Source organism: Lipophrys pholis (genome assembly GCF_963383615.2).
Source record: "Lipophrys pholis genome assembly, chromosome: 21".
NCBI lineage: Eukaryota > Metazoa > Chordata > Actinopteri > Blenniiformes > Blenniidae > Lipophrys > Lipophrys pholis.
Genome location: NC_137649.1, coordinates 11988531 through 12016333, shown reverse-complemented (window position 1 = coordinate 12016333; position 27803 = coordinate 11988531). Strand labels below are relative to the sequence as shown.

General features: G+C 39.9%; 1 protein-coding gene across 1 annotated transcript in view; it reads left to right on the top strand.

The window, feature by feature from the left end:
• The first annotated feature begins 3992 nt into the window (after positions 1–3992).
• The window catches only part of LOC308126017 (regulator of G-protein signaling 6-like), an 84523-nt gene continuing 60712 nt past the window's right edge, over positions 3993–27803 (top strand). The window contains exon 1 of the mRNA XM_080490094.1: positions 3993–4361. Within this exon, the coding sequence (XP_080346220.1) occupies positions 4113–4361 (249 nt within the window). The 5' untranslated portion in view covers positions 3993–4112. The remainder of the gene's footprint in view (positions 4362–27803) is intronic.

The following is a 27803-nucleotide window of genomic DNA, read 5'->3' as shown; positions in this document are numbered from 1 at the left end:
GCAGCTCCTCTCATGTACATCAAATAGAGCTTTCCCCCCTCTAACCTCACCCAATGGTACAGACAAGACCCCACGTGCCCCCTCTGTCCATCTCCCGCAAACCTTAAACATATTCTGGTTGGCTGCAAGACAAGCCTGTCACAAGGCCGTTACACCTGGCGGCACAACCACGTCCTGAAGTGCCTAGCAGCTGCCTTGGATACCAGGCGGGTAAAGATCAATGCCTTGCCTTCTCCATCATTCCATCCTACTTCCGCAAGGAAGTTCATCCGAGAAGGCACAAAGCCAGTCAAAGGCTATACAACATTGGACATTGGCAAGCTCAGTGGGGCTCGCGACTGGAAGTTGGCTGCAGATCTGAACCAAAGGCTCTGCTTTCCTTCTGAGATAGCCACAACAAATCCCAGACCAGACCTTGTGCTCTGGTCCTCCTCACTCCACACCGTGTACATCATAGAGCTTACTGTTCCCTGGGAGGCTGCTGTGGAGGAGGCATTTGAAAGCAAGAGCCTTAAGTACATGGAGCTGGCAGCCGATGCTGAACAACGCGGATGGAAGGCCAAGGTTTGTCCAGTGGAAGTCGGCTGCAGAGGCTTCATTGGCAAGTCAACCATCAGACTGCTTAAGGATTTGGGAATCCAAGGCCAAACCCTACGCCAAACCGTCAAAGCCCTTTCAGGTGCAGCAGAAGAAGCAAGTCGATGGCTGTGGATGAAGAGGCGAGACACTACCTGGACTGCCACCAACACCTGCAGCACGTAAGGGTTGAAAGCAGAGGGGGGCACACTCGGGACGCCGGGTGTTGCCGATGAGCCCTCTGGAGGTGTCGTGGGCCTATCATCGAAACACCAGTGAAAGAGGGTGCCCACCTGATGACCCCAATGATGCTGACACCCCCCCCCCCCCCCCCCCCCCCCCCCCCCCCCCCCCCCACACTCAATTAGACCAGCTACCGGAACAGCGTCAAAACCATCCCAACTCATTGACACCACTGATATCTCAGGAATGTTGTTTAATCGGGATTATTTCACCGAGTCCTAAAAACAGAACTAAAATGACATGAGTAGTATTGATGTTCTCTGCAATTTTTTGGGAACCTCTCAAACTGGTTTTTTTTTTTTGCTATTGCTTGAAACAAAGCATCAGTAAACACACAAAAATCTGCATATGCTGACGCTAATAATCTTACGAATCCCTGCAGCCCATTTTGTTATCTTACTGCCTTAGTTTACATTTCTTTATCGACCACTGGAGGAGCAGCAGGGGAGGATTTGGTTTGTGGTATTATGATCCATGTTTACTTTGTTTTGGATTATGGGAATGTGCTGAACTGCTGCAACAGTGATGTTACCGGCATTCACATGAATTATTTTGTATCGAGAGTCCTTTGTTGCTTCAGATGACATTGTGCTTATGGAACATGCTAATTTTTTACAAATGACTTTGTGTTTAATCAATTTGCAGCAGAGAAAATCTGGCGGCCTCCTCAGTTCACACAGGGCAAGTGATGGCTCAAACCAAACAGCTCATTTTTCTCCCAGCAGGTTAATCTGGCCGTGGTGATGACAATGAACAACTGCTGAAAACATCTTTATCAAACAGACTTGCTGACTGCTTCAGGCTTTTTACATGCTGCTAACTGCATGTGTGTAATTCAACATCAATTTTAGAGGCTTTTGGACTTTTCATTTTGGTAGCATTCGTATGTATCAGGGGAGTTTGTTATACAACTTTCCCCAATGTGCTGTGGGATTGCAAAGCCCAGATGTGCTCTGTTGGATGTTGCTGAAAGCTCTGAGATCCAGCAGAGCACAGAGCTTTCAGCAACATCCAATAGAGCATATCTGCTGGTGGTTGTGTAAAACTCTGAGACCCTTTAGTCATACATATCATGTGATGCTCTGAGAAGAGAAGACCTATAGTATTTCAGTGAACACTTGGATTAAACTGCAGTTTCTCAATATTAGTTATATTTCTGAATATGTTTTTACTTTTGTCTGCATTGAGCTACACAGTCGGTGTAGTTGCTATTACTGTAGGTGATTAGGAGATTATTTCCTGTTTGATTCTGCGCTTGGGGTTGCATGATCTCCCTGTGCATCATGTGTTCTTATTAGAACACAAACCAAAGACATATAGGTTCGTTTTGTGTCATCTCCAGCTCCAGTCCTGGAGCGCTTCTGTTGCGCAGGTTCCTGTCCTGCCCTGCTTAGACATACATGAATCCAGTGATTGTGTCATGATGCATGCATGGATGGATGGATGGATGGATGGAGCGATGGAGGGATGGGTTATTGTGGCTTTATTGATAGAGCAGGTTGTCTTCCAATCTGAACGGCGGTTCAATCCCAAACCATCCCTATCCATCTGTATTCTTTTGTGTCTGTTTGGGCAAGACACTGAATCCCAAGTTGATTTATTATTGATGAGTAAATGTGCTGGATCATGCATACAACATAAAGACTGCAGAAGAGATCAAATACAAGGAAAGTCTATTTAATAACATGTACACGATTGTAAATGAGTGAATCGGTTGTTAATGACGTCAATTTGCAATTGTCATGTCCTTGTCTCTTGTATACTTAAACTTAAAACTAATCTGCTATTTTCATTTATGAGAAACTCTTTGTATCCTTACTTTCACTCATCTCCCGGATAGCATTAGCATTTACGCGGTGTGGTTTGTCAAAGTTTAAACTCGGAAGTCTTTGGATTTTGGATAGCTGTGAGAAACATTACTTGGTGTTACATTCAGCCAGTAAAGAGACCAGCTGTCAGGGGATGAATGTGCTTTGATGAAAAAAGCCAAAGGTAATTCTTCCTCAGTCTAAAGTGCTAAATGGAAAGAGACTCTGTCTCAGTTATGTCTGAGATGTAACATGCCGGGACAGTGATCCAGCTCCGCCCTGACGAGAAGAACGAGCATAAAGAGATGAGCGACGAGAAGATCTCACTGTGTTTTCTCCTCACTTCCCCTCCCCTTCTTCCTTAAAACACCTCTTCTTTCACCTCATCTCATCTCATCTGTCCTCAGACAACAGTATTTTGACAGCTGTCTGAACGTTATAAGCAGACCAGGCTTGGTAATGGGATCCTAAGAGAGTGAGCTTATGTCCATCCGTCTGTGTGTTGACTGGAGTTATATATTGTGTGTGCTGAGGTGTTTATGCAGTAAAAGAGAGATGCATTTTACAGTTTTACTGCAATTAGGCAATCAGCTGCTTATTAACTTATCAATTCGTCGGTCCGCCTTCGATATTAACTTTATTCAAATCGGGGTCATGATATATACTGTACAGGTCACCAGTCCATCACAATTAGACGACCCCGAACTCACGAACACACTGAAGAACAATTTATGGTTACCATTACTATTTATAGAACGAACATGTGCAAATTACACACTGAAAGGTACTGAGCCAAGATGTTACTGAATTGTTATTGGTAAAAAGCAAAGGAAAAAAACTGACTGAGCATTACGCGTTGTATTATTGGACTAGCTCAAAGGTGGAAAAGTAAGTAGAGCTAACACATTCTTATTTTCCCTTTCTCGTGTTTACAATATGTGACTCCTCATCGACAGCGGCGTATAAGCTTGTAAAGCTCTCGCTGTGTCCTGTTTCAGTGGAAACAACCTCCGTCTGAGATGACTTACAAGAAGCAGAAGTTTCTGGGACAAAAAAAAAAAGAAAAAGGAAAGTGGAACTTAAATTCGATGTATTATAGTCTCTTGTAAATTCAATCTCACGTGGCAGCAGACCAGGACGAATAGCAGTGAGCAGATAATAGAGAAAACTGTAGGAATTTATGATGCCTTCATTTCATCCATCCTGTGCTTGCTGACAGAAGATGAGAAAAAAAGACAGAGCGATGGAAGGCTGGAGCGCAGCAGTGAATTGTATGGTCTAATTTACCTCTCTCTCTCTCTCTCTCTCTCTCTCTCTCTCTCTCTCTCTCTCTCTCTCTATCCCTCCATCTCTCCTGTTCCACAGCAGCTTCCAGACACTGGAGAGAAAGAGAGCACAGGAGCACATAAAGGAGTAAGACGAAGTCTGGCTGATAAAGAAGACAGGAGAAGTTAACACAGGGGAAGACGGCTCTCGACTGGAGTGATGGCTGAAGCACCTCAGCAGCAGCAGCAGCAGCAGCAGCAGGAGGAGGAGGAAGAGGAGCAGCAGCAGCAGCAGCAGCTGGAGGAGGAAGAAGACGAGGGCACAGAGGAGACAACAGAGACTGAGGAAGCTGCTGAGGAACCAAAGGAGAGCATCCAGACCACTCCGGCCCGACCTCTGCTGTCCATGAGGTCCATGAGCAGCGTCGACCCAGACGATGACACCCCTAACATGATTGTTTACAGAAAGGTAAGAATGTGTCTCTGTTTTTCATCATCATGTGTTAAAAGCGCTGAAAGTTTGAACATTTTTGTTTGTCTCAGTTTGGAGTCACTTCGCTCCGAAATAAGACTTGAGAAATGAGCCCGAGAGGAGATAATTATTTGAGATAGAAATGTTACTTGCCTGGTTGGATTTGGTGGTGATTCAGACTCAAGAGAGAAGCTTTGATTTTCCTACTTTGTTCTGCCTCACATCACTCTGAAAGATGGTGTTTTTCTACCTTGCAGCACTCTGAAGGATGCTGCTTTCCGGGTGCTGTAAGGTAGAAAATCTGCCACGTTGAATCAGACTTTGATTTAGGATGAACGCATCCCTCTCAGTATATAAGTGCTTCAGCATCCCTGGTTTTCAGGCTCTGCCATCAGGCTACACTCGGAAGGTTTCAGATTGGAGGGGAAAAAAAGTCTAAATCCAATATTTATATTGTGCCTCATTGTTTTTATGCATCGATATTGTGAAGTTTCAGTTCTTGAAAGGTGAGTTATTCAATTATTATGAGTAGACTCCTTTTGTGTGTAAAGAGAAAGCAGTTAAATGTATTCAGAGTTGTTTCAGTTTTGCTATGGAGCGGTGCAGTGACCTTCCTTCAGTTTCCTAAGGTTTTAAAAGTAACTTTGTCCATGAACAGCTGAGTGAACGTCATCTAATCAAGGCGCTGGTAAAAGATTGATTCATTTAGATCCAGTTCAGCTGGTTCCTCTGTGATTTATTGTGAAATATTCTGCCTTCAATTATAGAGAGAAACAGTGCCAAGGCTAATCTCAAAGGGATTTTTTGTTAAACAACACAGAGGTATTTCTTTGCATCATTTCTTCATTACTGTATGTCTGCGTCATAGTAAGAACTGATCCTTTGAACCTTTGAGTCACTTCAGCAGATCATGTTACCTTTATTTTTTATTTTAGTTGAGTGGCCTCCCTGATGCAAATTGAGCAGCTGGATAATTTGAAAAAGTGTCTCAGGTTGCGATCTCATTGACCATGAGAACAAAACATTGATTGTTGGTGAGCTACTCTATGTGAGCTGTTATTGGTGCCAGCCATGACCGTTGAGACATCTCTGTTGAAACAACAACAACAACAACAACAACAACAACAACAACAACAACAACAACAACAACAACAACAACAACAACCTCAAAGGTGATGGCTTTGTCTGATGTGCCCACCGAGCCTTACCCTAGCATTACATGGAGAGCATTCATTCACTGTTAGTCACATTCACCCATTCACACACACATACTCAATGGGAATGGCCATCAAGGTTCTCAACCTCCACTATAGGGTTCACTGTCTTGCTTAAAGACACTTAGCCGTGTAATGAGGGGATCGGACGTGCAACCTCACAACTGGAAGATGACCTGCACTCGTAGCTGAGCTTCTGTCACAATGAGCATTAATTCTTCTTCAGGAACTGCCTACATCAAAATGATAGCCGACCTCCCTCCTGTCACAGGAACCTAACAATTATATAACTTTAACAGACAATATTAGAAGAGGTATTTTCAAATATTTAACTAGTAACTGTAATCGATCAGTTTCTATCTAGGAATGTTGAGCATCAGCTGACCCTTCTTTTACTTTTTCAAGCTGCTCGTCACTATTTATTGGCGTAAATGTGATCAGTTGCTAATTTGTGATAACTTGTAACACTGAAAGTGAGATCTACGTTACAAATATGCGAAATAAGCTGAAGCAGTGATGAGCAGATGGCGAGAAAAGTAAGAGATGTACTTTATTTCAAAACAAAGCTTCAAAGGTTTTCTTTTTTTTTTCTGGGTCAGTAAAGATAAACTCATTAAATCTGTGCAGAGGGAACAAATGGAATATGGTTGCGATAAATGACACTTGTGATGTGATGTGAGAGTTAAAATGTGAGCGACTGTGCAAAGCCGGCCTCAAGCTGAGTCCTCTTTTGGTCTCAGGTAGACAGAAGGTGGGCCTCATTAACCAGCAGAGAGGAATGACATCCTGCTGGAGACTGACCCTGGATGATGAAGTCTACGACAGGTGTCGTTTTCACATCACATTTAATGCGCCCAAGATAAATGAAGGCTAAAAACCTGCCAAAGAAGAGAATAGAGTGCCTGAGATTCATTGGTGGTTTTAGTTGTTTTGCTGTAGCCTGATAATATTTGTGGCTGACCCTGACATTTGACAAAGAAAATATACTGTGTCATCTATAGACAACTGTATACACTGTCAAGATATATCATTCATAGCTGAAGGGAAAAAAAAAATCTATTGAAAAGCGTTTCTTTGTTGTCTAATGAACAAGGACTGTGTCAGTAATGCTTCCCAGCATGCTGCCGGTGCACATGTTTACTTATTTATCGTGACCGCGAAAGCGTGCTCTGCAGAAATGAAGAGATGAAAAAGATGGAAAGAGAGGATGGAAACATTTGGAAGAATCTGAAGCATATTTCCTCGAGTCACAGGTTAAGTGTGTCTGTAATGGAAAATCTGGCTGAAAAAAAACCCTTTTATTTCTCTCCGACCATAGAATCTATGATTAGAGCTGTGAGCTTCATTCATGTGAGATCAAAACCTGTGTATAAATGCTGAGTGGGCATTATCAAGTCATAGATTTGAATCAGCATTAGCATGTTAATGAGTCTTTTGAACTTGCTGCGGAGGACAAGCAGCATACCGCTAATTGAGACAGTTGTGAGAAGAGATGACTGGTGGGATTGTATGTTTTGAACCTGCCAAATTATTTTGGAGTGACTGTTGAAGTCTATCTCTCTGTGTATGTGTGTGTGTGTGTGTGTGTGTGTGTGTGTGTGTGTGTGTGTGTGTGTGTGTGTGTGTGTGTGTGTGTGTGTGTTTGTGTGTGAGTGAGTGTGAAAAGCTTTGACATTTGTTTGTCCATTCAGAAGTCCTCCACCCCTTTTAAATCATACCGGCATATATAATAATATTGATAAAAGTGAAGCTGCCACAGAAGCCTTTCAGAAAATCTGACTGATATTGACCTGAGAATTGTAAGTTAAAGTTAAACAGCACGTCCAACAAGCACAAATAAACACTGTAATATCAGGCGTACGATAAAACCATGAGCGTTGTACTGTAGGGATGAATGAATACCGAAGGAATCTCTCTTTCATATTGAATTGGCAACTTGTTTGCTACAAGATTCTAAATAGTTGTAATTTTTTTTTTTAAATCTTGAGGTAAAAATAACAGCTTTGCCTGCAATGATGCATCTGGGTCTCGTGTGTCCCACGCTCAGTGTGCCGACTTGGCAGCTCTGATACCGACACTTAATTGTGGAAAATCCATTTCAATATTGGGGATTACAGTCAAACAAAAATGATTTCAGAGAGAAATTATTTTCCTCCTGAAACACCTCGGAAAAACCTGTTACAGCTGTGCTCGTGACTTCATTGAGGGCATCCTCATTGTAATGATTTTAAATACACATCTGATTTTTAAAAACAACCATTCAAAAATGGTTTAAACATTCAGGAAGTTTAGATTTTATTCATGTTTCAACCTCTTATTGCTCTACTCCCACTCATAGTGACATAGGATTTTGTAGCATAAAAATATTCTATTCAAACCACTTAGATTTTTAAAGCACTTAATGCATACACATAAATAACAAAAAATGATATTAAAATATAATCTATTAATATCTATATTAATAGATTATAGCCCAACTGATTCCAGGATAATCACATGTTTCCGAGCTATGTTGTTATTTTTACAACATATTTTGCAGATGTTGGACTTCGGGGTAGATGGGGCTGATTTAAAGCTGAACCCCAAATTCTTCAGGTCATTTGAACCAAGAAGGAGCTCTGAAATACATTTTATGTACGACTGACACGATCATGACCAAATGAGTCACTTTGTGAGCTGAAATAGCAGCGTTATAGTTTCCAAATGTACCAGAACTATCTCATACAACAAATCAGAGTAGTTTTAGGATTATTATTGGTCGTGGGAATTGTTTTTCAATTTGGTTTAAAAAGTGTACATTTGCAACTGAGATCAGAACTCAGTGAGGACCATGATGATGGAAAATGTAACATTGATATTGCTGATGGAACACAGGAAAAATCACAAGTGAAAGCATATTCCTTAAACGCTTAACTAGTTTGTCACACTTTTTTCTGACCTGCCTCATAATAGCAGTTTCTCCAGCCATCAGCCATCATTTTGTTATTAACTTTCTCATAGTTGTGACCTCACGGTGATAGATTCAGTCGAGTAATATGTGTGCTTGTCTTGTACCTTTAGAGACCCTGCAGACCTAAAAATCAGTCAGTTTCCGACAATTTCCACTTTCAGCAGTGTTGACATGGTGTTATTCAGTCTGGGTGTACAGACACACACTTCATTTTTACTGTGCTGTATTTGCTATCAAACATGCTTTTAAGTGTTTAAACGCCCTCAATGCTGAGACACAAACACATGGACAATAAAAACGCTCTACAAGTGTCACAGCCGATTCTCTGCTGAGGCATTTTCAGTGTCTCGTTTTATTGATTTAGTCTCAATCCGATGAACTCTGAGCAGTGGTTTTCTATCATAATTTAGATGATACACTCATCCTTCATCAAACTTTATTCCCACTAGTTTTTGTCATGAAGTAAAGGGCGGTTCTTCTTTTTCTTTTTTTGCCGAGTTGCTCCAAAAAATTCACTAAAAACAACGAGCATGTTTTGAATCTTTTTACAGGCATGTCTACGAGTGCAAAAGGATGATTTGAATTTCTTTTGACAAGTGCAACAAAATACAATAAATCGAGCTGGAGAGCAATATCTGTGGACTATCTGGCTTTGAAAATCTATATTTGCTACAAGAAGCAGGAGCGCAAATTACAAGACACCAACAGCCAGTGTCAGCTTTGATAAATGAGTTCCTGATGCAGGTTGGAAGTGGGGGTGAGGAATAGAAACTAAAGAGAAGGAGCGAGCGAGGGGAATATAGAAAAAAGAGAAGGTTAGAACAATGTAGGAAAGTGCCATGAAATCGAAAGGAGCACAGGAGCAGAAGGAGATGAAAGCAGTAGATGTAAGCAAAAGGAGAGAAGTGTGCCTGGGCATAAAGAATAGAATACAATAGAATAGATGAATGTAACCATGCAGCCACCGCTTCATCCAGCTTAACATCAAGGACATTGTCACCATCATGCCAAGGTGCTAACCACTATACCACTGTCGCTTGCTTGAGCAAAACATTAAATCACAAGTTTCTTAACATGATGATTTGAACAATTTTCATAGCAACTGTTGTATAGGTTTGTGCATTAATGGGTTAATTTGACGAGTGTGATGTGCTATGCACTACTCTTCTGTGTGTAACCAGGTCTCACACAGATACCTCACAAATAAACACTTGCTACTACACCCACTGAAGGTTACTTGAGGTGAAAACAACAGCTGAGATGTGATGTGTCACTTCACTGTTTGATACAAAGAAGAACAGCCACTAAGACGTACGCTGTGTTGCTCTCTCTCTCTCTTGAATTGAGAATAACTGATTTACTCCATGTCTTTGCATCAATAAATTAATTAAAACAATTCCCGAAGAAACAAAAACGTCCATGGAAAAAGATTCAAGTGTGTGGCGGATGGATGTATATGAGCGCACTTCAACTCAATTTTCAGAGAAGGGAAGAAATGTAAATATAATTTTATTCATCCAAACATCCACAGCCTGGGGATTGTACCTGAAACTGCTCTCAGGAAGATGAAAAATAACGCGTAATGCACCTGCTGTTGTGTAGACAACTGATCACGCAGCCACAATGCAGTCTCTGATCATAAACCCAAGAGGTTTTGTTTATGCGAGTTACCTAAAAATGCAGTTTTCAGTCAACTCGTTTCTCTAAATCCGTTCAACGTTTCCACCGTGAGTACGTTTGACTGTGTGCTGCACCTCTGATTTACAATATATGCTTTGACAAGAAGGAAAGCTTTGTTCTAAAACGATGTACATGCAGGGCTGTATCATCGTTCTTTTTTCTCTGAATTAGTCATCACTCAAACTCGTGTGGGAGAGGGGAATACAAATGGTGCTCCTGATTCATTGTCTACGCAGCTCGACGTACCAAACCACTTGAAATTAATGGAGTTTTGACAAGGTTGTATTTCTCATCTGGTTTTCCTCTCCAATTCTTTAACTGAGAAGAGGGTGGGTTTTAGTGGTTGGAGAGCTAAATGAACCCAGAACACGAGAGCTGATACTCCATCCGTTGTCTCGTATTTTTTTTTTTTGCTCTTCACTACTACATTAAATTCAATTAGACTGTAATTCAGCTCTGTTCAATTCAAGTGTCTTTTATGTTAGAGATTAATGTAAATAGTATTTTCTATACTTTCCAGTATAAAATTGATGGATGAAGGGACATTGTGTGCTCGCTTAAGAAAGTACTATTAAGCTGTAGCAATTTTTTTATGTGCACATTTCTCTCTCCGATTAAAAATAAAAAATGACATTACCTTAAGAGCAATAAACAACAATTCAACATACATTTTATTTTTGATCATGGCAACGAAACTGGCACGGTTCTTGGTACTCTATTTTATTCTATTCTATCCTATTCCATTCTATTCTATTCCCTCCCACCACTTATTCATACTTTTATTTTGAGCATATGAACGCAAACGCACGCACACAGCGGATGAATTAAGGTGAGAAGACTCGGTACGGTTGACAACAGTGGAGGAAGTTGACTCACCTTTTCACCAGCCTGAATTCAAACCTGTCAGCCAGCATCTGCTCACAAACACCATTTCAGTTCGTGTGCATGTGTGTGTGATAAGGGAGGAAAGTGGAAAATGGGATGCAGTGCATTTCTGTTCGCTGCACTTTAAGTGTGTGTCTGTGTGTGTGTTTGTGCAGCCAGAGGTGTATCTTCTTCTTCTTCTTTTTTTTTTTTTTTTATACATTTCCTTAGTTCCCTGTCTGACAATAGGGGCTGTTGAACTGAATGTCTGTTCACTTAGTTTTTTTATACATCTCCAAGCAGCAGGAGATGTGTCTTTGAGAAAAGCTCAAAGCTTTATAAGTGACAATAAGTTAGTTGCTGAATGCCAACTTTACAACAGACTTTTAAAAGTTAGAAAACCTGCATGTTTTTATATATTCTTGAGGCATGCTGCATTTAATGATACATTTAATGTGCCCTATTGGTATGAAAAGCATGATGCAAAGTGGTGCAACTGACCAACAATAAATAATGTCCAAACAACTCTAATTTGATCCAAATATTTTAACAAAATGCGTATTTTGGTGACTTTTGAATCGTGAGTTTGAACTCTCATGGCTTTGCTCTTCTGTGCCCCTTGACTGACTCTCCTCACTCTCCTCATGTGGAACAGAGCCAGAGGCCAAAACATCTCCAGTGATTGCACTGATGTGGTCATTGGTTTGGGAGATTGCACCACCTGCCTGTTCCTGAGGCCTTGCTTCCAGGGACAGACATTTCACTGACCTCAAATGGCCTCTTCCTGAGCATCGCCATCCTCACAACCCTGACACCAGTTTGGCCGCATCCCGAGAATTACGTACATCTTGGGGAAGGTTTAAGGTCTCAGAAATTACAATTTAAATGTCTTTGTGAGAAGATGCAGTGTCCCATGCTCACACATAACATCAACCCTATAAGTAAAGAAAGTATGGAACAAATGAAAAATGCTATAAAAGTAAACTTTCAGGAATGGGAAAGTAGTTTATAAATTCTCAAGTTACATCTTGAGATGAAGCGGGCTTCTGAAGAGTTGTAGTCCAGCATAGACATGTTTACTGCTGCATTTGATCTTTCCTACAAAATAAATAAACTTTACTTTGTCTTTGAAGAGTGAGCCAATAAATAAGACCCAAAGTGTTTCTAGACAGTGTTTCATAGTTCATCTTTAAGATGTTGCTTTACGTGCAAATGTATTCACATAGTCTGTTCATTTATCCATCCATCCATCCATCCATCCATCCATCCATCCATCCATCCATCCATCCATCCATCCATCCATCCATCCATCCATCCATCCATCCATCCATCCATCCATCCATCCATCCATCCATCCATAGGCACACTTTCATACATACTGTGCATACATCCATGAATACATTCATATATGTAAACATACAACACATCTTCAGAGCGCGTGTTTAAAATAACAAATACCAGCAAATCAGAACAACATTTTTTATTCTTCCCCTCAAAACTTTATAAACCATCCTCTTATATCCTCCTATTTATGCACTTTATACATAATATAAATGGTTGTTCGCAGCCAAAGTGAGCTGATGAAATTATGCTTTAAGGATTCTGGCATATGTAATTCATTTGATAGTTGTTGTTGTTGTTGTGTTTGCAGCATGTAAACATGGTTTAAGCAGTCTTAAAGCTGAGATTTTCCTGTTGGGGGGGGGGGGGCATTTTTAAAGGGTTAAATGATTTACTGTGCCCTCAGTGAACAACCATCACAGTTTAAGAGGACATTTGTTAAAGTGGTTCATGCATCCCTAAAAACAACTTTGTGGTATGATTTAATGCCACTGTTAAGAATTTATTTAATGTCCATGTGCTTTATTGTTAATATGAAATGGAGGCTGCACAAGGTGATGACTTATTTTATGCCTTTGAGCTTTGGAGCCACTTTATGAATCATAAAATGCCGGTCATGCCCAGTGACTGCAATCCACCGCATATTTATTAGGCAATTTCACATTGGCAAAGATATTCATTGTTGAGCAAGAACATGAATTACCACTTGCTGAACATCTGCATATCTATCTGCCGAACATCTGATGGTATGGGAATCCCAGCAGATAACCTTTGTCAATATATTTACATTGCTTACATAGAAACATTTTTATTAGGTATAAAATGAGAGCTCTGACCATTGATTTAGTACCTTGTTTTATTGCCTGCAGCAAATAAATATATTTTCCCTGTTACGTTGGTCAATCTGTCTCCATGGTGGGTTGATTGTAAACAGCCTGAGTGAAAATAAGTCCAAGTCCTCTCCACAATACAAACGTGAATTAGACAGTAAATGTACTAATCTCAAATAGCATATTAAATAGTATCCTGGGCTGATTGGGGGATCATGTGGTGGCTTCATGGGGAGACCTCTGGATTTGTAGTTGTTGCTTTCAATCCTTTTTCACGAGTGCACGGTAACTTGAGTGTGTGTGTGTGTGTGTGTGTGTGTGTGTGTGTGTGTGTGTGTGTGTGTGTGTGTGTGTGTGTGTGTGTGTGTGTGTGTGTGTGTGTGTGACAGTTCAAGAATGCCGGCATCCAGGATTGTGTGCTGCGTGTCACTTTGCAAGTGACTAAGCACATCTAATCACAGTGCAGCCACCCGCGGATATCTGAGGAGTGTTCATCACAACAGAGCAGGTAGAGAACAGCGGGCTAATCAAATGAAAGTGATCAGGGGAGACTAATTGGGGCAGTTTAAATTGCAGATTTTAGGATGACAGAATGATTACATATCAGTTTTTATGTTTTTATTGTTCCTCGGCTTTTGTCTGACTCAGCAGTTTTACAGTTTGTCTCTGACAGATGAAGAAAAAATTCATTCTGAACTCGCTGCTCGCATTTTGCTCTCAGAAATGGCATCATTCTTTATATTTTGCATGTAAGAAGTTTGGTGGAAAGTGATGGGTTGAATTAAAGTTTAAAGTTGGATTACAGCCCTGATAATATGACGTTTCCGTCCATCCATCTATCTTCTATACTGCTATATTCTACTTATAGTCGTGGGGTACTGGACCCGTTTCTGAATTGCCAATTAACCTCAATCTAATGTTTTTAAACTGTGGGAGTAAACCCAAACATACACGGGTAGAACATGCAAATTGTACATAGAAAAGTCCCCCAAGTATGGTGTCAAACTGAAAGGCTTTCTATCAGATTAATTATCACAACAATATGAGATCCATTTTTAGCTTTCTTCATTCATGGATGTTGCGCTCTTCTCGGTTTTACCAAGGATATGAGATAATATTATCTTACTGATGTGTTTGGATCTGCTGCTCACCTGTGGAGCCAAAGAGAGAAATCTACCGCTCTTGGTCAGAGGGCAGCGTGCTCAGTGCCGGCTCACCAACACTGACACAATGCACCTGATATCTGGCTGGGCTTACTTTCAGTCCTCTATAACAGGAGAGTGGAACAGAGAAGAATATGATTGAGAATAGGAACATTTGCTAGCAGTTAATAGTATATATATATTTTTTTTAAAGATTCTTGATGAGATAGCATTGCACAATGATGCACAGCACATTTCTAAAGTTAATCTCATCTTCTTCCACATCGCAAAGGTGCTGTGTTGGTGACTTTACATTCTGTATTGAACCTATTGTCATTCAACCAATTTAAGAGCTTTCAGGTTTTAAGAAAAGCCACATTATCCTGCAGGAAGGATCCATCAAAACACATTACTCTCGTCCTAAATGGATAAACATGGTCAACAACAATGTGTCGGGAAGATGTGATGTTTAACAAAACCTCTGTTGGCATTCAAACTGTGCAAAGAAAATAGGCCTCACATCAGTACGCCATCAGCAGTCTAACGGGACAGGACAGATCAGGTTCTTTACATCAGAGTCAGACTCTCAAAATGTAATCAAACTCATCAGACCAATGATGCGTGTTCTAGTTTTCTACTGTCTGACATCACCAGCTTGTGAGAATTATAATCTCAGTTTTATATTTTTAGCTGATATCTGGTCATCTTGCCATTTACTCCAAGGTTTCACCTGTGTTTCCTTCAGAGATGGTATTTTTAAGTTATGTTAAGTTATAGGACTTTAGGGCAAAAATGACAGATGTAGCTTTGTTATACCTGAGCAGAAGAACAGAAAGAAACACTAAGGTACAGGAACTTTCTTTTGTGTCCTTGCATGTGCTTTTTGTTTCTTCATTTCGGTCTTATCGCACTTGTGAGTTAAATTCCTTGTTCACTCACAAACCACCTTGTTGCTATCTTTGTCTGCTGGTCCGATAGCGTGCGTAAACTTTCAACCACGACTGGAGGACATTTGATGAGACTGAAAGAAAACAGCACACCGGTGGCCTATAAAACCAAAGCGATGAGAGGGAGGATGCTGAAATGTTGCCTCTGAGCAGACAAGTAGGGAAATGGTGCGGGAATAATCCCTCTATGAGTTGGTCATTATGAGTGACACAACTCACATTACACAAAGTCATCCGATCCATTGATGCAGCATGGCTTAATTTCTCGCCAAAAATGAACATTAAGGACGAACCTAATCTTGGGGAAAATTGAACCGCTTTTGTCAAACCACATAGGAAACTATCTGTCTTGATTATGCTGTAAAAAACAAAAAAAAATCCAACCGACTTCTGAGAGGCACATTAATTCTGAAAGTGGTCTCATCTTCTGGTGCTTTTATTTGCTGGAGGTCGACCGGATCAGAAATGTTCGCCGTCACATTGGGAAATCAACCTTGACACCAGCTTGCTAACGTGGGTGTTATTGAAAATGACGTGAGTTTTTGTTTGAGGCCCCCGTGAAAGAAGTTTAAAAACAATCCTTTAACCGTCATTGAATAATCAACCACAGACACTGTTTTTGTTGGGCCTATTTTTGCTTTAAAGTCTGAAGCTGGCAGCGACACAGTGCCAGCAATCCATCCCTGGGAGGGAGCGATCCCTGGGCCTGCAGAAATAATCACATCCTGACTCCCCACTGAGTTCCTGTTTCACCCAGTTCTAATCCAAACTAATCCTCCGCCGTGTACACTTACTGTTGCACTAATTCAGTTCTCTTGAAATTCGAGTGAGTGAACATTTGAGAATGATTCACCAAATTCCACACAGAAAAACAAGAACTGTCTGTTGGCCTTGATTTTCAATTTAACTAATATGGATGAGTGAGTGTGTTTGCCATTCATTTAGGAGATTAAAGGGCGAAACCAAACATAAAAAAAAGTGCTTCGTGTTTTAATTTGACATTAATTTCAGTGATAAATAAATGAGCTGCGATATGTCGGTATATATTCAAACATTGAAGCACCAGAGCCAGAAAAGTAAACACAGACACCTTTACAAGCAGATGCACTTGATTGAGTCTGATCTGAACCCGTTTCTGGATTCCTTGTAAGCCCACCCACTCGTTTACTCTGGTCTGGCAACAAACAGCCAGTTGGGTTTGCGAGTCTATTGAGGCATCAGTGTATTTGTCATGCTCTGGTTGTGGCGGACAGCAGGTGTCCGAGGGACCCAGTTGGCTTCGCTTCTCTGTTGGCACTTCAGATTTATACTGGGTTATACGAATGTGAAAGTGACTGCAATCATTTCTCTGTGTGTGTGTGTGTGTGTGTGTGTGTGTGTGTGTGTGTGTGTGTCACTTCTACACATACACAAAACAAGATCAGATTTTTATGTCCAAATTGATCCACAATCCATCTCACACATTTCTATGTGTGAGCAAAAATCAAGTTCAAGTCATACAAACTTACACAAAAGTCAAAGTAAGTAGGGCTCCATGAAATCCATTAAAAAAAACGATCTTCAAATTTCAGTTTTTCAGAAATATTTTGACGTTCTTGTCAATCCCTGACGAGGTTTTACCTCAAAAAAGTGATCCATCAGGCTCGAGCAGTCATAACATAGCACTTAGACTTTTTTATTCAGACGGTTGAAGCAACCACAGTTTGTATTTTTTTCAGAGCGCCTTGCTGACCAATAACATTTGTTTTGATCTTTCTTTTCTTTACCAATAATCCTAGTAAGTGAACTCATGTGCTGAATATGACTGGAGGCATTGTAACTGGGCAACATGCGTCCCATGTTAGCAGTTGGATGTGCTTGTTAATAGAGTATTTTACACTCTGTAAAAAAAAAAAAAAAGAAAGTCAATTTAGGAAAATCTAAAAAAATGAATGGGTTGAGAAGCATGCCATTGCTCCGCTGGAGAAGTGCAGAACTCATTTTCAATTTAAGCCTTATAGTGTTGTAAGACCACCTAACCTGAGACAAGTCAAGACAAGACCGCCCTCCAGTACTACAACATTAGCATTCGGGTTAGGAAGCGGAACTACAGGTTTCATCCAACATTGACAACCAAGTGATTGCATGTAAAATGTCTTGATGTTCAAGATATGAAAAATGTCCTATTCGCCAAACACGACCAGTTACAGTGGAGATGATAAGTGTCATGCATACAGTTTGAGTATGGATTGCCAAACTCGCATCAACAGCGTCAAACACGTCTTTATGAACTGTGTGATGGAACAGGAGTTTAACCGGGGAAAATAATCTGGACTCAGAACCAAGTATATTCTCACTGTGAGGCGAGAGCACAGACTACACCGCCATGTGGAGCAATGGTCTTTACATTCAGTGCATTTGATCCATCTGCATTTGGTTTAGCTTTGCAGAAACTACCTACTTGGTAAATGAAGACAACTTATTGGTATGTCTTGTAATATATATTATAGAGACAATAAAAAAAAATCATATGCAGTCAGTATCAATCAAATTAATCTCTCGATCCTATAAACACATAGTTGTTGTGTTATATAGTATTTTCTTATGAAGTTGTCAGGTAGCTAAGTATTTGATATGATTGCATGCCATCCAATAGCCTGAATAGTAAAACTGCTCTCAAAAGAATATCAATGAAACATCACAGTTTTTCCATCTCTATGAATAATTTCACAGCTCAGCTTTATCTGGTGACCTTTTAGAGTTGCTGTGAACTCTGGAGTATGCACAATATATAAAATATGTGAAAGCCGTTACACCTCCGCCTGGCTGCAACATTAGTTTACTGCTGTCTGTTGCATAACAAGAAGATTACAATAACATGCAAATCATAGTTGCTTCCGTAGACTCCAGCAAATCTTTGCACGCATGCGACTTCAGTCATGTGCACACGGGTGGTGTGCATAAATGATCTGAGCACTCCTCACAGTAATGCTGAAAAATATATTTCCATGTCTTATATGTGTAAGCCTTTGGCACAATGTTGGTTTTACAGTACAAACTTGCATCAAAGCGGCTTGAGACAGTTTTTGAAGTGACATCAAAGAACATTTCACTGAAAAATGTCATCTCAACTCTTATGCTGATGCTCTATTTAGACTTTCGGAGCTTATTAATATTGTAAAAGAGTTTTGATTAAAAACACAAATCTCAGAAATGTACCTGATGAAAGCAAGCAGTGAAAAGCAGCGTAGACGAAATCCAAAAGTGTTGAAAATGTAAAATTATACAACAGGAATAAGAGCTATATTCAATGAAAGCATGCCAGTGAGAGGCCAGCTGTAGCTGAGTGTGTGTGCTTTGTGTGTAAATCATATTTATGATGCAGATGGTTCCCCCACAGTGAATAATGCACCCAATAAGTGATCAGTTTCTTGTTTGCCGGGGATTTGTAGCCCCATAATTCTTTTGTTGTTCACACAGTGGCCTTGTCCCGAGAGCAAATTGTTTAATCCCTAATCAATCTCACACATATTCGCGGTGTAATAGGGATTAACATATTGTTTTGTTTGGGTAACAATGATGCAGACGATTTCTGGGCTGCAATGAGACGCAGTGCGACCTCCCCTCGTCAGATTTTGGCAGAAATTACAAAGGAGCGCACATCAAAGCTCCGCAACTACACACAAAAAGACATTTCAGCCCGAACACGTGCGCGCATCCTTTCCACATTCAAAACTCAATAATGAAAAGACAGGGAGCGTGAGAAAGAGAAATAGCAGAGTTGTACAAAGTGGAGGTGAAACATATTCAGAAATGTGTTAATATTTGGATGAAGGGTTGAGCTCAACAGTGAATAAATACACCTGCTGCCATTATTGTGCTAATGCACTGTCGAGCTGCTTCAACTCAATGTGGCGACACCTGTTTTTGTTGATTCGCTGCAGCCAACCGAGCAGACAGAGGCAAAATAATGAAGCGGCCTAATCTATTCATAGCATTTTCTCTTATCATCCTCCAGCTGGGACGGGATCGTCCCGACGACAGAGGTACCAAAATATTAAATGTGTTTGAGATAAATTATAAAAGCGTTACATGCCGGTCCGGAACATCAATAAATAATATCCACATTCTTTCGTAATAACACATTATTATCAAGAGCCCAGGCATGCACATTGACCGTGGAAGAAAAGAAACCTGTGTGTTCAGTAAACATCTGGAGGACATTCATTGTTCGGTTTCTTCTCGTGGATACTTTTTAAAGAATGAATTGCTACTATTGCGCTATTCCTCATAATCTGAAGATTTACAGACATCAGACAAACAGAAGTATTTAGATGGGGCTTTTGTTTAGTTTACACGAGAACGATCTGCTATAAACAGTATCTTTTCCGTGTTTGAGTTCGCCACTGAGTAATTAGATAGAGCGTTGAGCACAAACAGACAATTGTATATCTGGGCTTTATGTGATTCAGTTGATGCAAATTACAGCACCAACAATTCAATAGGAGTTACACTCGCATCTAACCAGGATTTCAAAAGAAGGAGTAATGTTGCTGCTTTTCTCAGCATTCTCAAGTATTTTACTGTATTTACCGTGTTTTTTGTCTTTATTATTCTGGTTCTTGTATACATGTTTTGTTTTGTTTTTTATAATGTGTTATATTCTTTTTACTGGCTGTTACCTCAGCCACTGATATCAGTGCACATATAACTTGATTTTCGGTGTGGGTTGTCTTCGGTTCTATGGTTGCTGTTTCCATCTTCTATCTGATCGAGTTGAAATGTACTTCAACATATAAAATACCCAGTGGTATGTGAGCAAAGAGCATGACAGCTGGCACCATTACAACACAATAGGACCGCTCAAGTGGTAAATGCACTATAAGTGAAGTCCTTTCACCTCTTACATCTGATGCAATAAACACTTCTTTGGCTTTCCATTAATACGACTTTTCTCAGTATAATGATATTTTTGCCAAAGAGAGCACTGAAGAATCGCCATACAGATTCCACAATGATTGTTCACATAAAGTGAGTGAAGCCAGTTGCATTGTGAACATATTAATCTGATGCATCTTTCTGAGAAGTTCTTAACTCATGAAATTCATTGTGATTAGGGGAAAATGTGAAATTATTCCATATTCTATTTCAAATGCAAAAGTGCCCCAGATACCTCATAAATCGGGAAATAGAAAATCTTTCAGGATTTATTCATTTATTAAGTTAAATGCCAAATTGTCATTTTCAATATGGTAAAAGGACTTTACCTAAATAATGCATTGTACCTCTCAGGATTCTGAAAGTGCTTTACAGTCACATTTCACCCTTTCACGGATGCAGTCACACACATGCGATGCACCTGGCCTCCATCAAGAGTGATTTGGGGTTCAGTTTCTTGCTCAAGGGCATCAAACTGTCGCAACTACACATCAAACAAGCAACTTTGGATTATAAGACCACCCATGCCACCTACTGATTTCTGTGGTCTGTTATGGTGAAACGTTTAATCATTTTGGCTTTAATTTGTTGACTTGGTAAGACCTTTTTTGACATTTTAAGGGAAAAACAGGCAATATGTCACAGAAAATAATTGTCCTCTTAATTAATTAAATAAATTTTCAGTTGCACTTTTGACACAGTAGGTTGTACACTATATGATTACTATCTTATTTGCAGGAACATCCCTGGAAACCACACATTGCCTCTTCTACCTCTCTATTTAGGGACCAATTATAGAAATTACAAACAACATATTATCTAGAGTTATATTTGGAATATAGTTCAGAAGCTTCTTTTTATTAGTAGGTCTGCATAATGTGAATTTATAAGGTGACTTGGGATAATTTTTTATCAATAGTTACTGTAAGTAGCCGCACCAACCGTAACAGTAAAACATGATGCCACACAGGGCTGTGCAGTATGTTACTACTGACAAATACAGCTTGAGGCTAATAACATCCGGGCTGCTATTGTGTGTGGGATGATATATATAATGGGGCTTTACAGGAGGGTCTGAAGGAGCTCAGCGAAGGCAGGAGCAGAGGTAGGAGAGGTTTCACCGCCAAGTGGCAGGTTATGATTAATGAATGTGAACTTTTGTCAGGCACGCTCCCCTTGTAGCCCCGAGTCCATTAGAGAACTTGGGTGGACACACACGCACACGCACACGCACACGCACACGCACACGCACGCACGCACACACACACACACACACACACACACACACACACACACACACACACACACACACACACACACACACACACACACACACACACACACACACACACACAAAGGAAAAGACAACCCACACTTAACTGATGGATGATCCGGAAGTAAGACCACACATCGTTTTTCCATTAGCGTCTCGTCTCATTCTGCTCCGTCTCTCATTCTGCCTGCTCTAATCAATGCTTAGCTAAACATCTTTTCTCTCCATACTTTCAAGCTGGATGAGATCGTGTTTGCATTCGGTCTTTGATGTTTCTCCCAGCTTGAATTCTACCCGGTTTTCTCAAAGATCTGCCCGCTCTGCACAGTTTGTTGATGCTCAGGCAAAAACATATATTCCCCATTGCTTCATTTTAGTTCCTACTATTAATTGACATCATATAGCACGGATATATGGATATTAATCAAATCTGAAGGTGACCTATTACTGATCAACACAAGACAATGTGAAAACCTTTTGACATTCATGCTGCATTTACATTCAATATTAATTAACTGAATAACACAGGTTTCATCATAAGGCAAAGATTAATAAAAGATAAATTTGAAGGACCACTGCAGTGTACAATAATACATATACATCGTATGTTGTATATTTGATAGGAAAATAAATAAAACATATTCATTGTGAGACTCAAGTGACAAATATATCGATAACCAAACAAAGTTAAATAGCCATGCTCCTCATGTGACTGGACACAAAAGGATGTTCTGGAAATTTTGAGAATCATTGGTAAATACTCAGCGTGACACAGAGGTCTTTTTTGTTTACTGAAATGACGGTGCACAGAAGTATATTTAAAGAATCATTTTCGAGAAGCAGTACTTCTTGTAGCGTCTCCCGCCATCTTCTCTAATCGTTTTTCAGTGAAAGCAGATCAAACATGGTCAAATTCAGATTCATGTTTGAATGTTGTATTGGGAAATGAATTAGTTTGAATATTTTTACTGTCGATGACATGATCTTGCCAGCTCATGTGGACTTGCTATTTTTAGACCATGTAAGTCTTATTTTTGGCATTCGTGTTCTTTGATGTGATTTGATTTATTTATTTATACTGTATCCTTGAAATAGATATTGCAGAGGCACCAGATAAAATGCACTGATAATGAGCCTTTTGAAGATATTTTTGGCAGAATAATTCTAGGATGTTCAATACAATGTTTCTCATAATAAGTGGCGTTTGTACACTGAGCATTGGTCGGAATACACAGCTGATTTAAAAACAAACTAAAAACTTTCTTATACTTCTGTGTACACAGCTGCCCATCTATAATCTTATAATTCCTAATGTAACAGCTCAGGAATGCTATGAATGGATGTGATTCTGTAAGTCTGGTACATTTCCAGGTTGACTTAAGAATTGTTGGACTACATTGAGTTTAACTGCCCTGATTAATGATCGACCTTTCCCTGCTGACTGAAATTAAAACCACAAAAAAAAAGGTTAATATTTGACTTTGGATGTTTTTTTAACTCAAGGTCAAATAATATAGTGCTAATCTTTAGACGCGACAAAGGTGGTGCCAATTGTCCACCCATTATGCTGACATTGCCTGGAATGGGAACAATAAAGAGCCATCGTCCATTCATTCATCTTTTGTTCCAGCTTCATGCAGTTCTGGGTCACAAGGGGCTAAAGCCAATCCCAGCTGATTGTGGGCTAAGGCAGGTTACACAAGCACACATGCACATGCATGGGTAGAGCATGCACATTTCACACAGAAGGCACATAAAGACTCAAACCAGGGATTATCTTGCTGAGGCAAGAGTGCAAACCATTACGACACTTCGTGGACCAGTAATAGATAAAGTCGCACCTTTAAATTAACTCTTGTTTTATTTTGAGCACCGGTGTCCTGCCATGTTTCTGTGAACTTGACTTCTCCTGGTTTCAGTGCATTTTCCATTCCGTATTTGACTGAACTCTTCATGTCACACCTGGGTCTCATCCTCCCCATCATCTGTGTGTGTGTGTGTGTGTGTGTGTGTGTGTGTGTGTGTGTGTGTGTGTGTGTGTGTACTTGTCCTCCTCTCTAGTTGATTAACCCCTCCTCTCTTGTCACACCTGTGTCTCATTTATCTCTCCGTACACAAGTCTGAGTTTGTCCTAGTTTATATGTTAAACTCTATACATACTTCAGAGGACAGAGGAATTAGTTTTCTGTCTCTCACGGCTGTGAGATTAATACCATTGCTTTCTCGCAGCCTGATCTCCACCCTTCATCTGGGAGGATTTTTTTTCACATTTGATGTCTATGATTAGTCAGAAGTCTGAAATGAGGGTAATTAATGCGGACATGTGAGCAGGCCAGGTTTGTTATCCTTATTTATTTATTTCAATCTCCTGCCAGTAGTTCTGTATTTCAGTTGACATAACTAACTTCATGCTTTTACTTTCATGCTTCATAAAAGAAATAAGTTTTATTTGGTTGTGGGTCTACGTACCTTTTGCGTTCCTATTTTTTCTCGCTCACTCACTGGCAAAAGGTTACAGTATGTTTAATGACTTTCTTTTCACTTTGCCTTTACCTCCCCTTTGCTGAATTATTATGTTGACATAGCATTTACGGTGAAAGGATGTGTGCCCGAGGCTTTCCGATTGACAGCGAGTAATAACAGCTTTTGGGCACGTCTATAAAAGAAGAAATTAAACCAAAATATTTTAAAAAGTCTTTATGCATGCAGTCCTTAATTTAATAGGAATGTTTTCAACCTTGTGCCGCTAGTCTACATTTCAATTAGCTGGATTCGCACCTGACAATAGACGCATTAAGAAACACATTCAAATCTAATTTTCTTCTCCAAGACAAGCTGCCTGCTGGCTCGACATCCATGATTATCTTAACTGTCTATTTGGGATTAAAAAAAAAAAAAAAAAAAAGTTTCCGTCTGAGCTGTCACATGTGAATACATGCCTCCGGAGTTAAATGCAATGGATTTCTTCTTCTGTCAGTGTAAGAAATGTAACGGTGCAGAGAAAAAGAAAAACACGATTTGAAAAATAACCCAAGTAAAGAAGAGCAACAACCTCTGAAAATTGGATACAAAAGCACCCATAAACAAACACAGGTTTGATTCTGTGGGAGTTTGCATGTTTTGTCCAGTGCGTACTCTGCCTTTCACACAATGTCTCACAAACTGAGATCAACACAAGCCTCCCCTCAACTCCAATAAAATAATTATAGGTGATGGATTGATGAGTGAATGAGCATTTAAGTGTGGCGTTAACCCAGATGTTCATGTTTTTGTTTTTGTTTCATGAAAATCATTTACCTGTGAAATGTTACCTCATGAACGCCTTGATCTTATTTAAAATATAAATTAATGTATCACTTAAAAAGAGAATCCCAAATACAAAACGGGCAATTGTCCAGTGGGACCCAAAGAGAAGGTGGGCCACATGTTTGTAAACACCAGTGAAAGTCTGCAAGTGAGGCTAAAGGATCATAGAATAGCAGTGCACGCGTCCAAATCTGTGCGTATATGAAAAGCTTGAACATGAAGACGGTTCAAGTTACACCATTTTCTTGCTGCTGCTGCTTCTTACAGCCCCTCCCCACCTGTGTTTCCTCTCTCTTCTTCACTGTCTCTATAAGCCACCAGGCATCAGCTTCCTGCTTCTCTCAGCAGTTTGACCTTCAAAGTGAAAGAGCAGAAAAGGAGAGAATGAAGTTGTGTGTTTATGCTGCATTGTTTCTTTCTCACTCCTCACCACGTCTTCACCGTTACTGCCACAGTATATTCAGTAATTCAGCTAAGAGAAACCACTTGATAGAACAATTTCACAGAGGTGATGAAAACAATATTGATGTCAAATATCAGTCATTGTCATTTAAAGCAGCATCACAGCACAATGCCTTAGGTGAGGGTTTGATATTCTTATAAAGACCCCCCAGAGTTTTCAGCAGAATGAGGATCTCTAAAAAATCATTGTGTAAAGATCATTGAAGCAATAGCAGTAAGTAGTAACAGCAAAACAAATGTGCATCATGGGATTTTTAGCAGCAGTGTAAATCAGCAACAGTGTGCAGATTCACCTTTTTTTTTTTTTTAAATATAGAGAAGTACAGATAGGATTAAACAAACTTCCTTATAGATTGAGCATATAAGCTTCATTTCACTCGTAGATAAATACAATTTTAGCTGGACATTTGGTAGGAAAAAAAAAAGGTGTCTTTGGAGATTTAATTCAATTAATACTCCTGTAATGGCCTTGTTCAACAGAGAGGAAGCCATTACCAGGGTGCATTTGTGGTGATGGAGAGAGATGGCTGTAATTCGCTTCAACAGTAATGGTAATACAATCAGCCGAGTGGCAATGTGATCGCTGAGTCAGCTGATCTGAGCAGCTAATGTGTATGAGCTATTGACATACTATTTCAATCGTGCAATTAGAAAGTGACTTTAGCTGAACATGAGACCTCCTCTGTCGCTGTAAAGTCAAAATATTCAAGATACTTTCTACAAGCCTGTGTTTTTGTTTTTAACAGTTCCTTAGTCCACTTTCATGATAGGCTTGAAGTTTTCTGTTTTCTTGCTTGCCGAGTCACTACAGAGTTCCTGAAAAGAGCACTTCCACCCATACCATACTCCCGCCATAATGTATTGAAGCCTTACAAGAAATATATCAATAATTAATAAAGAATTTTCCAAAAATGTAATAGAAAAAGAAAATGCATTATGCACGATGCAATGCATTATGAGCTGTCAAAAGTCGAGGTTTTCAGGTACAACTCAGACTCAACTAAACAATACTTTACTTTTGGAGGTACTTTAAGACAATATTTTATCATAAAGTTTGCAAACAATAGTGGAGAAATCCCTCTCATCATAACAACAGCAGCATCCCTGGTAAAGGCTGAGCTGATTTGCACCGTCTCTTCAAACGCGGTGAAACAAATTGTATAAAAACTCAAGCATTTTTAGAAGTAGTAAACCACAATGGTTTATATTCACCTATTAGTTAATGCTCTTACTATTACTTTACTATTATCTGAATATACAGTCCGTTCATTTAACATGGGAACTATACTCAGTCTGTTCCGCAGATGCAAACCTGTAGGCCCCCACTGTTTCCTCAGCCGAATCATATCAAGGCGCCTCAGTGAATAGTTCATCTGGGACAAAAGGCTCAGCCAACGAGAGCACATAAGAGACTGGGACTCAAATAAATCTGTGTCGATAGACAGACAGGAATTATTTTCCTGATATGGCATCCCTCTTTTTTACAAAAAGAGAAGATGGACGAGGTGTTTACACAGTGCAGATAAGTATAGAATTTATAGATCTCTGCCTCACTGCCCCCCCCCATCAATATCCCATTAAGATGTAGATATCAAACCATCCATCAATGAAGAGGCTTCCTACTCTATCAGGCTGATATATTAGAGTATGATGCTCTTTCAGTTAAATGAACCCGGCTTCAGTTCGTATATCTCTGTTTTTCTATTTCAATCTGCTTTTTTCTTGTTTTTTCCACTTAAGCGCTCCATCGCTCGCTGCCTCTCCTCAACAAAGCAAACACACACCAAAACACACACTCACACACGGAGGGATCTGTATTTTCCTTAATTTACCTCCTGCGTAATTCTTTATCTCTTTTTTTTTTCCCTCTGAAAGCCTTCGAGCAAACTCCTGCCACTTTGCAGTGAATCTGCTAATTTGCTGCTTCTGCCCCAAAAACAAATTACTCATGCTTTCATTCTTTTTGGGAATTTAGTGTTTCAAGACCAAAATATGTCAATCATGAAGGTGAAAGTGCAAATGTCCTCTTACCCTTGGAGTACACATATCAGTGTTGTTTCTTCAACACCGCTGAGCCCTTTTGTTCTTTATTCGTCGGCGAATTGGTTGATTAAATACGTCACTTGTATTCTTCTCTCTGAACTGACTCATGAAGGGATAACTCGGCACGCAGCAGTGCCACAATGACTCTTTTCAAAGAAATGGCACCTTTAAAGGCTTTAAAAAAAACAAAAACGGTTCACTCAAATATGAGGGATGTTGAAAACCAAGACTTCTTCTCTTCAGAGTTTTTAACCCCTTCCCTCGCAGAGGGGACTTGATCCATGGGATTGGACTTTGCGAGTTGGTGTTAATATTTAATCGGTCTGAGGTGATGCAGGGATTCACATGGTTACAGTGACAGATAAAGCAGCTGATCAATATCCACCAGGGGAGTTTGGGCCTGGCAGCAAAGTAAAGAAAGCTGACAGACATGTAGTAGTGAAGAACAACTGACGATCAGCAGGGTCTGA